The sequence below is a fragment of the Mauremys mutica genome, chromosome 3, assembly GCF_020497125.1.
Source record: "Mauremys mutica isolate MM-2020 ecotype Southern chromosome 3, ASM2049712v1, whole genome shotgun sequence".
NCBI lineage: Eukaryota > Metazoa > Chordata > Testudines > Geoemydidae > Mauremys > Mauremys mutica.
Genome location: NC_059074.1, coordinates 168,204,377 through 168,220,575, shown reverse-complemented (window position 1 = coordinate 168,220,575; position 16,199 = coordinate 168,204,377). Strand labels below are relative to the sequence as shown.

At 42.0% G+C, this 16,199-nt stretch overlaps 1 protein-coding gene across 5 annotated transcripts in view; it reads left to right on the top strand.

Moving 5' to 3' along the window:
* HHAT (hedgehog acyltransferase) overlaps window positions 1-16,199 on the top strand; it is a 368,911-nt gene that overhangs the window by 115,324 nt on the left and 237,388 nt on the right. For all 5 annotated transcript variants that reach the window (XM_045008651.1, XM_045008652.1, XM_045008655.1 and 2 more), the window contains one exon: window positions 5,572-5,607. In XM_045008651.1, coding sequence (XP_044864586.1) covers window positions 5,572-5,607 — 36 coding nt within the window. The remainder of the gene's footprint in view (window positions 1-5,571; window positions 5,608-16,199) is intronic.

Here is a 16,199-nt window from a genome sequence, read left to right as displayed (position 1 = left end):
AATGGAACTCTAGGTGCTCATCATCTCCCAATATTTCTCTGTGAGATTGGGCTCTCAGCCTCATACAGTGGAGTTCTGGTCTATGACTGGGATTCCTAGGCACTACAGCAATACACATAATGAACACTCTAGAACTGTAATACATTGTAGTAGGAAAACAAAACAATAGGTTCAGATCCTCTGCTAGTGTAAATCAGCATAATTCTACTGAAGTCAACAGAGCTATATTGATTTACACTAGATGAGGATTTGGCCTGTAATAAGCAAATATAATTCAACAGGTAAGATGCACAGTATTTTAGTGAAAGGCAAGTTATACAAATACTGAATCAAACTGGGTATACTTTCAAAATAAAAAAAAAGTCGTCAAGGGATTTCTACAAATGAAATAGAACCATCAAAAGTAAGTTAAAAGCATCCATAGCACAATAGGGCTCACAGCTGACTGCACCATAAATGGAAACTTAATCCCAGTTTTGCACGTGTTTGGCTTTTAGATACATAAAATTGTCTGTTTTTTCCGAGACTTGGCAGCATGGCTTTTTCACTAAATGTGCTAATGCTTCCAATTTGAGGTTTAGCTTCCTATATAAGAGCATTCCTACTTTTCCTGGACCCATGGAAAGGAGACTCTCTGGAAAAATTCCACCACAATTTCAACAGCTTCCACCCCACCATCAACCTCAGCCTGGACCAATCTACACGGGAGGTCCACTTCCTAGACACCACAGTGCAAGTAAGTGACAGTCACGTTAACACCATCCTATATCGAAAACCCACCGACTGCTATGCCTACCTTCATGCCTCCAGCTTCCATCCTGGACACAGCACGTGATCCATTGTCTACAGCCAAGCACTGAGGTACAACCACATCTGCTCCAACCCCTCAGACAGACCAACACCTACAAAATCTTCACCATGCATTCTCAAAACTACGATACCCGCATGAGGAAATAAGGAAACAGATCAACAGAGCCAGACATGTACCCAGAAGCCTCCTACTGCAAGACAAGAAAGAAACCAACAGAACTCCACTGGTCATCACAGACAGTCCCCAGCTAAAACCTTTCCAACGCATCATCAGTGATCTACAACCCATCCTGGATAATGATCCCTCACTTTCACAGGCCTTGGGTGGCAGGTCAGTCCTCGTCCACAGACAACCCGCCAACCTGAAGCATATTCTCACCAGTAACTACACACCGCACCATAGTAACTCTAACTCAGGAACCAATCCATGCAACAAACCTCGATGCCAACTCTGCCCACATATCTACACCAGCGACAACATCACAGGACCTAACCAGATCAGCCACACCAACACCGGTTCATTCACCTACACGTCCACCAGTGGAATATACACCATCATATGCCAGCAATGCCCCTCTGCTATGTACGTCGGCCAAACTGGACAGTCCCTACGTAAAAAGATAAATGGACACAAATCAGATATTAGGAATGGCAATATACAAAAACCTGTAAGAGAACACTTCAACCTCCCTGGACACACAATAGCAGATTTAAAGGTAGCCATCCTGCATCAAAAAATCTTCAGGACCAGACTTCAAAGAGAAACTGCTGAGCTTCAGTTCATCTGCAAATTTGACACCATCAGCTCAGGATTAAACAAAGACTGTGAATGGCTTGCCAACTACAAAAGCAGTTTCTCCACCCTTGGTGTTCACACCTCAACTGCTAGAAGAGGGCCTCATCCTCCCTGATTGAAGTAACCTCGTTATCTCTAGCCTGATTCTTGCTTGCATATTTATACCTGCCTCTGGAAATTTCCACTACATGCAACCCATGAAGTGGGTATTCACCCACGAAAGCTCATGCTCCAATACATCTGTTAGTCTATAAGGTGCCACAGGACTCTTTGCTGCTTTTATTCTCTCCTTGTGATTTACAGAAGCTACCTCACTTTTGCCAAATATTAAAATGAAGAGCTGTTACATAGTCCTCTTATTTTCCTCTTTTTCCCATTTTATTTTGTGGGCATTGACAAATAATTGCCTCCCTGACTTATGCAATTGTTCCGTTCTGGAAAGCCTTGCGTAACTTGAATTTTACGTAAGTCGGAAACGTATACCTGTATGTTACATAATTCGAAAATCCTATTTCTGGTTTATGGAATTTTTTCCATAAGTGCAAATTTGCATAAGTCAGGTCTTGTGTAACCCAGGGAGCGTCTGGTACACTATATGTGTTTCCCTTGCTGTTTTATTGTTAAGTCAGGTTGTTTTGTTTCAGATGTGAACCAGGCAAACATACGTAGTATTTTAAAATAAAATGATAAATTTTTGTCATAAGCCAGCCTCCCCAAATGCCAGCTCTTCAGGCTTTTGGATGTGTAGAACTTTGCTGTACATTTTCTTACGTGTTCAAAAATGTACAGGGGCACATTTTCAAACAGTGCCTGGATTCTGATCTTACTTACAGTGGTATAATTCCACTTACTGCGGTAGAGTTGCTCCTGCTTTACATCGGTGTGAATTCAGACTCTGCTGTAGTAAGTGGAATTATACCAGTGTCATAAGATCAAAATTAAGGTTACAAAGGCCTGTGGGTCTATGCTGATTTACACCAGTTGAGGTTCTGACTCTACTTTTTTCTCCCTTTCCAATTTTTGTAATACATAATTACTGTCTTCCTGTGCTTTCATTTTTCATTTTAACTTTGCAACTATTTTATAAAACCTGTAAACTCTCTCAACAGGAGAGAGGTTATACAAAACAAAGTTGAGTTGTGTTTGTTCTATGTTTTTTAAACCATACGTGTTATTGTGAAAAATGTTGCCTTGAGACTATTGGACTAATGTTGCCTTGAGACTATTGGAAGCCACTTTATCCATAGAATAGGTACAACAGAAGTCAACAGCAATCTTTCCGCCTCCATGCCTTAACCTTGTTCTGGATGGGACACATCCAGGAGTGTGAGGAGAGTTCAGTCTCCATGCCTGTTCCTATCCTTGTCCTCTGTCTTGAGACTTCTAATCTGGGGACTATTCATTGTCAAAAGTGGTGGCAGTTTTATGATGCATATCTCTACCCACTTGAAACTAGACTGACATTGCAGCTTTTTCACGTAGGACACCCAAGAGTTATCGGATGATGACAGCTTTGGTTATTGCCAACCCAGGTTGTTTTGAATTGGTGACCTCCTGTTGAGAGATGCGGTTATCCTGTTACCATTCTCAGGAGCGATAAAGTGCTCTTCTCACCCCTAAACTCCAAAACAGATACTTAGTTTTTACTCCTAACCACAAAGGCTTTCAGAAAAATTAAATATGCATGTTATGCACCATTTAATAGAAGAATATAACTGCATAAGACTATTACAATTTTAGAGACGTGTGGAAGGCAAATCTTGATGTGTGTCCAAACAGGAAGAATTTGGAAATGTAACAGTATACTCTTCATGTTACCTTACAAAGTAAAAGGTGGGGAATGCTTTCAGGAAAAGGCAGCATGAGTAGGGATATAAAACTGAAGATGCCCATGCTCAAGTCTTTGGTAGAAACTCCAAGAATAGTATTGCTGATAGCTGCTACATGGGGAATGAGAGTTTGCTTTTTTTTTCATTGAATCAATGAGAAGTAATTCCATTTTATGTAAAATTGTATACTTTTTGAAAGCTTGATATGTATCTCTGTCAGGATGGTACTGATAACAGCATAGCTGATTTTCCTGGTTGAATCATATATTCAGTGGGTCATGTCAGGCATTAGTTATATTAAAAAAAATTTACATGTTGCTCTCAGCTAGAGTGAGCAGTTGTTTTGAATTATGTAGCACAGCAAGAGTTAATTGCTTAAAAAGTCTTTCAGTTATTTTATGGCAAAGAATTTAAGCCTTTATAGTTAGGATGTGTTAAAAGCCCTGTGGCATAGCTGTGGTTGGCCCAGGTCAGCTGACTTGAGCTTGCGTGGCTCAGGCTGCAGGACTAAAAATTGCTGCGTAGACGTTCAGGCTTGGGCTGGAACCCAAGCTCTGGGCCCTTTGATCCTCACTGGGTCCCAGACCTTAGCTCCAAACCGAGTCCAAACACAACCATTTCTCAGCCCCAGAGCCCAAGCCCTGATAGCTGAAGTCAGCTGACCTGAGCCAGTTGTGGGTTTTTTATCCCTGTGCAGACATACCCTTCATCTCAAACTAAGTTCCTTACCAGAAATAAGACTTTATGTATAATGTTGTCCTTTTTGACCTGGGTGGCTAGTCAAAGTTTGGGGCCTTGTAGGTTGTTCCAGCTGGGAGTAGAAATTGATGATGGAGTCAGGTATCTTCTTTGATGTAATCTTGTGTATTTACAAAGAATGTACAAAGTCCTGTTTCTCCAGGAGAAACCAAGAACAAAAGGAGCAGTTTCTTAGCTGACAGGTCCAAGCTTCTTTCAGCCTGAGACTCTCTGGGCTTCTGGCTAGGGTCACACCTCGCTTACAGGCTGCTGTTGCTTGGCTTTCTTGATCTGCTTCAGTCTCTGTCTTTTGTCCTCCCTCCCAGCTTGTCTTTTTCGCCTACAGACATGCCCACCCACCTGGTTAAAACAATACCTGTGGAACCCTTTGCCCACACGGTGCTAGTTTCTGGACAGGTTCTGTTAGGCCTTGTTTTAGATGTGGCCCCTTTACTGACTCTTACAACTGTATTAAATGAGGAAGGATGTGTTCATGCATCATTGTTGATGAGGTTTTAACTCTGCACATAACAAGGTTTAATCTTGCCCATAAACAATACTTGTATAGCTGTGCCATTATTTATATCCAGCTGGTCTGGGAATATATTGCAGGACTCCTACATTCCTTAGAAAAGTATATGCAGATACCAAGTAGATTTTCAAAATTCAGATGACTAATTTTCCTGCAGTTTTATTGATTTTTGTCAACTACAGTTCATGGGCTGGATGCTCCAGATTTGGCTGAAGGGTATTTTGGAGCAAATCCAGAAGAGGGGAACAAAGATAGCTTTAAGCCACCATTGTATGTCTACGCATCCCAGGCCGGGTCCACAGACTTGGGTTAGCAGGGCTCGTGGTAGTGCTCTAAAAATAGCTGAGTAGACAGCGCTTCGAAGCTGTGGCTTGTGCTGGAGCTCGAACTCTGAGGCCCCTCCTCCTCCCTACGCTTCAGAGCCGGAGTTTCTGCACAAGAGGCAAAGTCTATACGACTATTTTTAGCAGTGTGGCATGAACCTGAGTCTCTCCACCCAGGCTGGGAGGCTTGCTTCCAGGGCTCTGAAAACAGATCCGCTCATATTCTCCATTAACTATACCATCCTTCATGGCCCTGCCTTATTGAACAGACATCGGGTCATGGAAATTCTCGAACTTGACTATAAGTGAATTCAAGTCTTTCCTCTAGATGATTATCTGACATTTCATGTATGTTGTTGCCTAAATTACATGAAATTGTATGTTATACTTCTTTGGTCTATCTTAGGCATTGCAGTGCATAATATGTAGAAGTAATTTTATTGTAGTTAATTAAATTTGATTATTTTGAGGTTGAGTGTTTCTATAATACTCATTACTCTTGTGTCTGAGTACTTAAAATATGTTGTATTGTTTTTCTTCCAGAAGTTTTGATGTTGGACTGCATCATTTTCTTATCAGGTAAGCGAATGATATCATTAAACTGTAATAGAACTCCAGTGAACAGCCGGTTTCTTATTTTAGGGAGTGCTGGTAGTGCTGCCTATTTTTAAGGCTATATGACAATTTTCCTTATAAGACCTTGTATTCAGTTACTTACAACTTTGCCAAACTGTAATTGTTCAGCCTGAAATTTTCCATATTGGGTGTCTACTTCAGGGTGATTTTTGAAATCTCAGCAAAAATGGTTTAGCCATTTCTGAGAATGAGATAAGACAAAAATACATGCATTGTTTTACCATGTTAAATACGTTCTTATAACTATTTAATTGATAAGATCCAGGGTCTGAGGATCGCTTTGGTGCAAGGACTTGAAATTTCACAGGGGATTGTCTTTTTGGCAGGGAAGTGCCTTTTGTTGTCCCAGTGGAAAACCTGTCTTAGTCAATGCATAAGACAGACTGTGCTCAGACAATGAATCAGGGTTAGATAGAGAAGGAGGCTATTGTCTATAGGACCCAGCTTTGTTTGTTGCACAAGTTGGAAGGTGTGTAGTGAATGATGCAGGGAATTTCAGAAAGAGAAAAGGGAGTCTCATGGTAAAGGCAGTTGACTTCCACCCTCAAGAACTGGATTCTGTCCTTGCCTCTGCCAGAGAGTTCCTTTGTGATGCTGGACAAGTCCCTTAAACCAAACTTATAACAGGTGGCCACTAATTGTCGTTGTGTGTTCTTCATTTTCTGGGTGTCCACCTTGAAACCATGGAGGTCTGATTTATAGAAATGTTAAGCACTCAGAGATGCAGCTGAAATGAATGGGAGCTGTGCTTTTGACATATAAAGTGCTATATAATGCTAAGCATTCTGAAAAATCAGACCCTAGGATCCCAAATGGGGCACCCAAAATCAGTTGACACTTTTTTATTTTTTATATCTGTGCCTCAGTTCCCCGTGTGTAAAATGAGGTTCATACCATTATCTCACAGAGAAATATGTGAATGTGACAATACATTAATTCATGTTTGTGAAGCATTCAAATACTATGGTGACGAACACCATAGAAAAGCCCACAAAGAAATTAATAATTTGGAGTTCTGAGCAGGGTTTAAATAGTCTGCATTAAGTAATATATGGGGCCACACATTGAAAGTTAGGACAAAAAAAATATTGAATAGCTGCTTATTAAGCACCATCCATCACTGAATGAGACAGGAGTCCTGTGGAAAAAATAGTATGTTAACTTGTAATTAAAATCTTTTATCAGACATTCTCACAATGGCTCTGAATTAACGTTGCACAGACAAACTTAATTCTGGCATTTCCTAATTCTTGAGTGCTTGACTTTGCAACCTTAATGTTCTTCTTAATGTCGTTTTTGGATGTAATAGTTGTTCTGGCTTCAGTGAAGAGATGACTAAAATCACTAAACAAATCTGCATTTTTAGTGCACAGTTAAAGTTTTGAAAATATTGCACATTGCAATGACGCTATAAATTCTATCCTACCAGCATTGTCATTTCTGCTGATCATTTGATAGTTATTTTTAACAAAAATAAGTCACTGGTGTAAAGAGGATTGTCTCCTTAGACTATGAACAATGGAATCTCTTAAGAATACAAATAATTTCATAAGCGAGACTATTATCACATTGACTGTAGATGTACCAAAAACAAGTCAATAGCAATGCTTCTGTCACAGGAGAGTCACTTTCAATTACTTCATACTGAGGAATATAATCAGATGTTACTCTTATAAAAAATATACAACAGTATTTTACATCCCATTGAGATGTAACATTGGGTTTGCTATTGTTTGTATAATCACTGCACAGCAAGCTGCCACTGAATTTGAATGAGCTGAATGTTTTCTTTCTTGTTTAAGGCCCCATCCTTTAATGCTACACAGAGGGCCTCCTGCAGTAATTTGTTGTTTTGTCCTTAATGACAGGATAGACACCGTTGGTTCTTGGAGCCTTAGGCCTGGTCTACACTACGTGTTTATACCGAATTTAGCAGCGTTAAACCGATTTAACCCTGCACCCGTCCACACAACGAAGCCCTTTATATCGATATAAAGGGCTCTTAAAACCGATTTCTGTACTCCTCCCCAACGAGGGGAGTAGCGCTGAAATTGGTATTGCCATGTCGGATTAGGGTTAGTGTGGCTGCAATTTGATGGTATTGGCCTCTGGGCGGTATCCCACAGTGCACCATTGTGACCGCTCTGGAAAGCCGTCTGAACGCGGATGCACGGGCCAGGTAGACAGGAAAAGCCCCGCGAACTTTTGAATTTAATTTCCTGTTTGCCCAGTGTGGAGCGCTGATCAGCACGGACTGTACGGGAGATACTGAATCTGATCGTTGTATGGGGAGACAAATCTTTTCTATCAGAGCTCCGTTCCAAAAGACGAAATGCCAAAGCATTTGAAAAAATCTCCAGACAGAGGCCACAGCAGGGACTCAACACAGTGCTGCATGACAAGCGTAACGGAAAGCCAAAGAATCAAATGGACGCTCATGGAGGGAGGGAGGCGGGACTGAGGACTCCAGCTATCCCACAGTCCCCGCAGTCTCCGAAAAGCATTTGCATTCTTGGCTGAGCTCCCAATGCCTGAAGGGTCAAAAACATTGTTCCGGGTGGTTCAGGGAATATGTCGTCAATTTACCCCCCCTCGCCCCCCTCAAAGAAAAGGGAAAAAAATCGTTTCTCGCCTTTTTTCAATGTCACCGTATGTCTACTGCATGCTGCTGGTAGAGACGGTGCTGCGGCGCTGAACAGCAGCATTCCCTCCCCTTCCTTTCCTGATGGCAGACGGTACAAAATGGTGGAAAACCGTCCTCATCATCCCGTGAGTGCTCCTGGCTGGCCTCGGTGAGGTCGCCCGGGGGCGCCTAGTCAACAATGGGGATGACTCCTGATCATTCCCGGCAGACGGTGCAAAAGGATTGAAAACCGTCCTCATCATAGCAACTGGGGGCTGAGCTCCCCCCTTTCATGTCTAATGAAGAATCTGTACTGCCTGGACTATCATAGCAGCGGGAGGTTGCCTCCCCCTCATTTTATCTCACTAAAAAGTCAGTGTTTCTTATTCTTTATTACTTCATCACACAAATGGGGGCGGGGGACTGCCACGGTAGCCCAGGAGGTGCAGGGGCACCCCCTAGAATGGCATCATCATTTCTGCGGGATCTCTGGGGCTCTGACCCGGATCGGCTGTGCTCTCTGGTTCTCTAGTAGACTTGCCCCATATTCTAGGCAGGACTGACTCTGTTTTTAGACAAAACATAAAGAAGGGAATGACCTGGGGAGTCATTCCCATTTTTGTCCATGCGCCCCCGGCCGACCTCAGCGAGGCCAGCCAGGAGCACCCATGACAGCAGCAGATGGTACAAAAGGACTGATAACCGTCTTCGCCAATTTCCAATTGCAGACGATGCTATAGCTGTTAACCGTCTCTGCTACCTTGCGAAGGCAAATGAATGCTGCTGTGTAGCACTGCAGTACCGCGTCTGTCAGCAGCATCCAGTGCACATACGGTGACAGTGACAAAAGGCTAAATGGGCTGCATGGTTGTCTGTCTTTTAAAGGCATGACACAGAAATTTCAGCCACACAAATATTCTTTAATCTGTTTCATTAAAGGTTGTATGAAAAAGGAATTCTCTTTTGTGGGTGCAGGGGTGCTTGAGGTGCACTTTTGATATTGTTCTAAGATAAACTAGGTATAAAAGTCCCACCTTTTAAATGTACGGATGGAGTGAGGGGATGTGGTAGATTGCATTCTACATTAGAGAGAAACTTAACTGCCAGAGACTCCAGCCTGTAGGAACCGCCAAAGCAGAGACTGCTGCACTGTTGGGGAGAGGGCAAAATGGGGCTAAGCTGGGACCACCATTTCACCCATCAGGCACCCCACCCCCAAAACTGTTTAGGGGAGACCCCCAAACCTGAGAGCTCTAGGACTCAGATCGTGCTTCCCTCTGAAAAAAAACATCAGAGAAGGAGCCAGCTGGAGACACTAGCCAGTAGGAGCAAAAGTAGCCAAAGCAGGAACCTTTGGATATTTAGAGAACTCTCTACAGTTTAGACTGGACTTTGCCCTGTGCTGACTGTTTGCTCCAACCTTCTCTCTCAGTGTCATCACCTCAGCTTCCCTCTACACGTGTCCTTGGTACCCTCTTCTCTTCCCTGCCCTGTCCTCCTCTTTCCCTCCCCTTTCCTTTAGCTGATTCCCCTCCTAACTAAGCCATTTTATAATGTCATGATTGTGAAGACGTTGGGGAGACAAATAAGCAAATAAAGCAAGTAAGCCCTGTTTGAAAACAGGGTATTTGATTAGATGAGATTGGGAACATGTGAGAGTGTTTCCTCATATAATGCTAAATTATGCCTCCTCTGGGAGGTAGCAGAGGTGCCTTGCCTGAGCAGCAGTACCTGGAGACACCAGGCCTCTGAAGAGGCATAATGGAGAAGGGCTACTAAGATGATCCGAGGAATGGAAAACCTGTCTTATGAAAGGAGACTGAAAGAGCTTGGCTTGTTTAGCCTAACCAAAAGAAGGTTGAGGGGGGATATGATTGCTCTTTATAAATATATCAGAGGGATAAATATTAGGGAGGGAGAGGAATTATTTAAGCTTAGTACCAATGTGGACACAAGAACAAATGGATATAAACTGGACACTAGGAAGTTTAGACTTGAAATTAGACGAAGGTATCTAACCATTAGAGGAGTGAAGTTCTGGAACAGCCTTCCAAGGGGAGTAGTGGGGGCAAAAGACATATCTGGCTTTAAGACTAAGCTTGATAAGTTTATGGAGGGGATGGTATGATGGGATAGCCTGATTTTTGCAATTAATTTGGCAACTGATCTTTGATTATCAGTAGGTAAGTATGCCCAGTGGTCTGTGATGGGATGTTAGATGGGGTGGGATCTGAGTTACTACAGAGAATTCTTTCCTGGGTGTCTGGCTGGTGAGTCTTGCCCACATGCTCAGAGTTTCACTGATCGCCATATTTCAGGTCGGGAAGGAATTTTCCTCCAGGGCAGATTGGCAGAGGCCCTGGAGGTTTTTCACCTTCCTCTGCAGCATGGGGCACGGGTCACTTGCTGGAGGATTCTCTGCAGCTTGAGGTCTTCAAACCACAATTTGAGGACTTCAATAACTCAGACATAGGTTAGGGATTTGTTACAGGAGTGGGTGGGTGAGATTCTGTGTCCTGCATTGTGCAGGAGGTCAGACTAGATGATCATAATGGTCCCTTCTGACCTTAAAGTCTATGAGTCTATGAAACAGCTCATGCTTTACCTTTGAAGCACAGAGCAGAAGGACCACAATCCCTAGTCCCATCTAGACTTGCCCCCTCTGGAGCCACTAGCTCTGCCAAAGACATTAGCTGCTTGCCCCATGCCTCTCAGGTCCTAGGAGGGAAAGACTTCTAGCCTAATCCTCTTCTTTACCACATTTATGTGGAACCAGCCATAATTTGGCTTATAGGATTAAATTTTTAATAAGTGTATGCAATTCCCTTTGGCTTTGGTGAGATCCAGGACACCTGTATGTGAGGGCAGAAGTGACCCCACAAGAAAGAGGCATTTAGACTTCTAAATATGACTGTTATGAAGAGCCAGAGGATTAAAAGGGAAAGTCTGTTCATCAGTCTATTCATCTCCTATTTTCATTCTTTGTGAACTCCCACTGGGTCCTGCATATATCAGTGCTACCAAAAGACTAACAGAATTTTGATAATGAACCATCTGCTGGGTTGATAAGTGGCTTGTTCACTGAATTTGAAAATGAGGGAGTCCCTGATTAATCAGCATTGTTTGCTCAGAAAGGCGAGCAAGGGATCAGCATTTTGAAAAATAGAAAAAGAAAAGTTTCTGTCACTTACGCTTGCACACAATGCCCTCCAAAAGACATCAGATTTCCTTATTAAAGCTTTTAACAGTCTGTATCTACTTGCAGCTTTTCCGGCAAGTACAGCCACTCACTGAAGCTCAAGAGCCTCTGTGAAATATTTTTGTACTACCACCAGGGAATCCGTTCCCTCATGGCTGGTGAAAACCAGCGAAGAACAATGCTTTCCATGCCTCTGTCAGAGAAGCAAGTCTACCAACTTCCCTGAAAAATAGCGTAGTCTATTCAATCCTCAAAGCTAACATCTGATGTATACAATCTCTCCTGCTATTGCCATGCCTTAAGGCTAGTTCCTAGGCAAAATATTTGAGAACGAAGTGACCCCATGCTCCAACAGAATGCGACATCAGTCAACATCTGGATGCTTCTGAATCAGGCTTCATGCTGGGGCATAGCAGGGAGGCAGCCTAAGTGCCCCTAAAAGCTGTCTTCTTCATGACAATGGACAGAGACCACATAGCAGTCTGCTGCTTTTGACACAGTTGACCACAGGGTGTTACTGACACTCTTACATGATTATAGCTGGAATAGACAGCACAACACTGAAGAGGCTCCAATCATTCCTCTTCAGACAGGACCGAGAGAAGTAAATCCTCCTCTGCAAGAACACTCAATTTTGGAAATCCACAGGAATCTGTCCTTTCTTCCATCCTCTTAATGTCTACATGAGGCTATTTGGAAAAGCAAGACACTGTGCCCCACTGCCAACATTATGCCCATGAATGCCCATCTGTATATCTCATTTTCCACAGTTGCATTCAGTGCCATCAGAAGGATGTCACAGTGCCTAGAAGAGATCAGCTCTTGGATAAAGAACAGCGGGCATTCAATCCTGTCCACCAAAGCGGTGCAAAACCTCATGGTCCTGTTTGATTTATCACTAAGCCTAAACCATCAAGTGCGTCAGTAACACAATATGCTTTATGGCATGTGCAGCTTGCTAGGAAACTTCCTAACCTCCCACCTGGAGAGGAATTAAACCAGGGTGATTCCTACATTTGTCACTTTCACACTGGTTCATTATAACTCAGGGTATATGGGACTGGATGTTTATGCAGTGCAGGGGCTCTAGCTGGTGAAGCATGTGTCTGTTTAAAACCAAAGCAACAGCAAAAACTGTTTTTTGATTCTCTGCTCTGGCACCATCTCTGCTTCTGATCTCAGTTCTAAGCCTTGATACCGATTTATTCAAAGCCAGCCATGTGTCAGCACAGTCTAGAATCATAGGACTGGAAGGAACCTCGAGAGTTCATCTAGTCCAGTCCTCTGAACTCATGGCAGGTCTAAGTATTATTTAGACCATCCTCGACAAGTGTTTGTGTAACCTGCTCTTAAAAATCTCCAGTGATGACGATTCCACTTACTAGGCAATTTATTCCAGTGTTTAACCACCCTGACAGTTAGGAATTTTTTCCTAATATCCAACCTAAACCTCCCTTACTGCAATTTAAGCCCATTGCTTCTTGTCCTATCCTCAGAGGTTAAGGAAAATAATTTTTCTTCCTCCTCCTTGTAACGTCCTTTTATGAACTTGAAAACTGTTACCATGTACCCTCTCAGTCTTCACTTCTCACCCAGTTTTTTCAATCTTCCTTCATTGGTCATGGTCTTCTAGACTTTTAATAATTTTTGTTGCTCTTCTCTGGACTTTCTCCAATTTGTCCACATCTTTTCTTAAATGTGGCACCCAAAACTTGCCACAGTACAGTTGAGGCCTAATCAGTGCAGAGTAGAGCGGAAGAATTACTTCTCATGTTTTGCTTACAACACTCCTGCTAATACATCCCAGAATGATGTTTGCTTTTTTTACAACAACTCAGTTAGCTTATGATTCACTATGACCCCTAGATCCCTTTTTGCAGTACTCCTTTTTTAGGCAGACATTTCCCATTTTGTATGTGTGCAACTGATTGTTCCTTCCTAAGTGGAGTACTTCACATTTGTCCTTATTGAATTTCATTCTATTTACTTCAGCCCATTTCTCCAGTTTGTCCAGATCATTATGAATTTTAATCCTATCCTCCAAAGCACTTGTAACCCCTCCCAGCTTTGTATCGTCTGCAAACTTTATAAGTGTACTCTCTGTGTCATTATCTAAATAATTGATGAACAGAACTGGACCCAGAACTGATCCCTGTGGGACCCCACGTGATATGCCTTTCCAATTTGATTGTGAATCACTGATAACTACTCTCTGGGAATGGTGTTCCAATCAGTCATGAACCCAGTTTATAGTAGCTCCATCTAGGTTGTATTTCCCTTGTTACATATAGCTACACCAGGGACCATTTCTCTAATTTTGACCCTCCTGGATATCTGTGCTCCTCTGGAACAGTACAGAGCCACAAAGGAAGCCAGTGAGAAGAGCTGGAGGTGAAGGGGTTCAGCTGTAGAACAAGTTGCCAGAGGAGACCAGAGTAATCCAGCGTCTGACCACTTATAGGTTGTGTTGTAAAACCCTCCTCTTGGACAAAGCATTACCACTATACCGAGGATATGGTGATTTAAAAAGTTATCCCCAGGCAGAGCCACCTGTAACCAGGGAGGAGAGAGGAAGAGGACGACTCTAGGAAGTCCATTGTGGACCTCACTCTATAAATACCATATCTATATGGTAGACATATGTAATGAGAACTTCAAAAGTGCTCAGCGTTGGCCTAACTCTGCTCCTGTTCAAGTCAATGGCAAAACTCCCACTGACTTCAAAGGGAGCAGAGTTGGGTCAGCATTCAACACCTCTGAAACTGTCTGGCTCCCATTGAAGTCTACAGCTAAACACTCATGGATTTCAGCAGGAGCATCTGTAGGCTCATTGAACAGCTGTTTGCTGGATGGAGTACATTAAATTAGCTTTTCTTGACTTTCTGCTAATCTAGATTATGTGAAATTAAAACTGAATTATTGAACTGGCTAATAGCGATTTTAAGTGTATTGTAAAGTGGAGCAGCATGTAGTAAAATCAAAATTGCTGTTAACAAAAGCTTGACCATACAATAATGAAGAATGATGATAAATCCCTCAGCTGCTATTAAGTTCCCTTTATAGTCGTCAGAGAGTTAAATCTGAATCACATTTTTAGAATAGTGGAATATAATCTGTTTGTGTTATAATGAATTAGTAATTGAGTATGTTGCAAAAATAAAGCTAGATTCTGTATAAATGAAGGCATGTATTTATGTAAATTTCATGTAAATTTGACATTTAACTTAAAAACAGTTGGAGCAGGGAAGTTGGGATTAACAAGGTAAAGCTCTCATCATGCTTATGCGCCTCCTCAACTGTGAATTAAAACAGTTTGTTTATGTTGCAGAGTATTTTGAGCTGCTGTATTGTATTTTGAGCTACTGGAGATGTATTTTTTTAGTGCATGTCATTTTGTAATAACAATTTTAGATAATTTGACGGCGCTAGATGGAATGGGATAGTTCTCCTGTAGTATGGGGAGGAATATACTAACCTGTCTTTATTCAGATGAGATTGTGAAGGTGCTGAACTCATCCATGGTGTAATAACTCCAGTGATGTCAGGGGTTAATGCTGATCCACTGACTTCAGAGGAAGTTTTGTCTAAATATAGACTGCAGGATTTGGCCTGGAGTTTACAAATGTTCTTCATTTTGTAGGACATCACATCTATTAGAATCAAAGTTACTGCATTCCCGAATCTCAGAGCTGTGGTTATAAGAGGTTACTCAGGCCTCATATTCTGCAAAGCACTTGAGCATATGCTTACAGTTAAAGCTAAGCAAGTGCTTAAGTGCTTTGCTGAATCATTTGCTGAATGAATGAATGAATTCTGCTTGATTTTAAGTTTCTTGTTTGATTTAATCCTTTGGGGAATCTGTTTGGATGTTTTTCACAAATTGTGACCCACGTTTGGGCTTTTGGCAGACTGAGTGACTACTTCCAATTAGTAGGACACAATTGGCATAAAGCAAATCAGACCAGCCAATAGGTTTCATAATTATTTTATGTGAGAGCGGAGTTGTACATTTCAAGCGAGATATAAAAAGCAGCTTGTCAAATTTGTATGATGGTTTACTGGCAAGGTTGAGATTTAGACATAATTGGAAAGAAAATGCCTGTGGAAAGAAAATACTGTTGTCTGCTACTCTCAGTTTCTGGTAAATAAGCCCAGACAGTGCATCTGCCATAGGCAAGGTCTTACTCAGCACATGGTTTAGGTTGAACCTTTGTACTCTCAACAGCTATCACTTCCACAGTTATATTTCATCTTTGTTTTTAAGGATAAATGTGTTATAATTTACCTCCAGTGCTGTTTCTCTCAACACATCTAAAAATAACACATTTTTAAACAACTAAGGCCTTTTCTCTGACAGTCTAGAAATTACTTAAATAAATCATTGATCAGTAATATTTTTGTGAAGTATCTTTTCCACGGGGGCATACAGTTTTGTTTTTTTCCATTTTATGTGAGTTTTAAGCTGAGTCTGAGAGCGTGATATTCAGGGGGTAGCCATGTTGTCTCAAGTTTTATTACGGAGCATTTGCTTTGCTTTGCTTTACTTATTATGCAACATTGTTACCAGCAGAGGGGGCCCTTGTATTAACATTTTGGAGAATAATTGTATGCAGCATATTGTACAAGTATGGCTAGATGCTCAGCTTCTGTGGGCACAGTTGAGAAGAGGGAGTGTAAAGGAGTCAGCTGCAGCTTCTTGATCCTGGAGCCAAA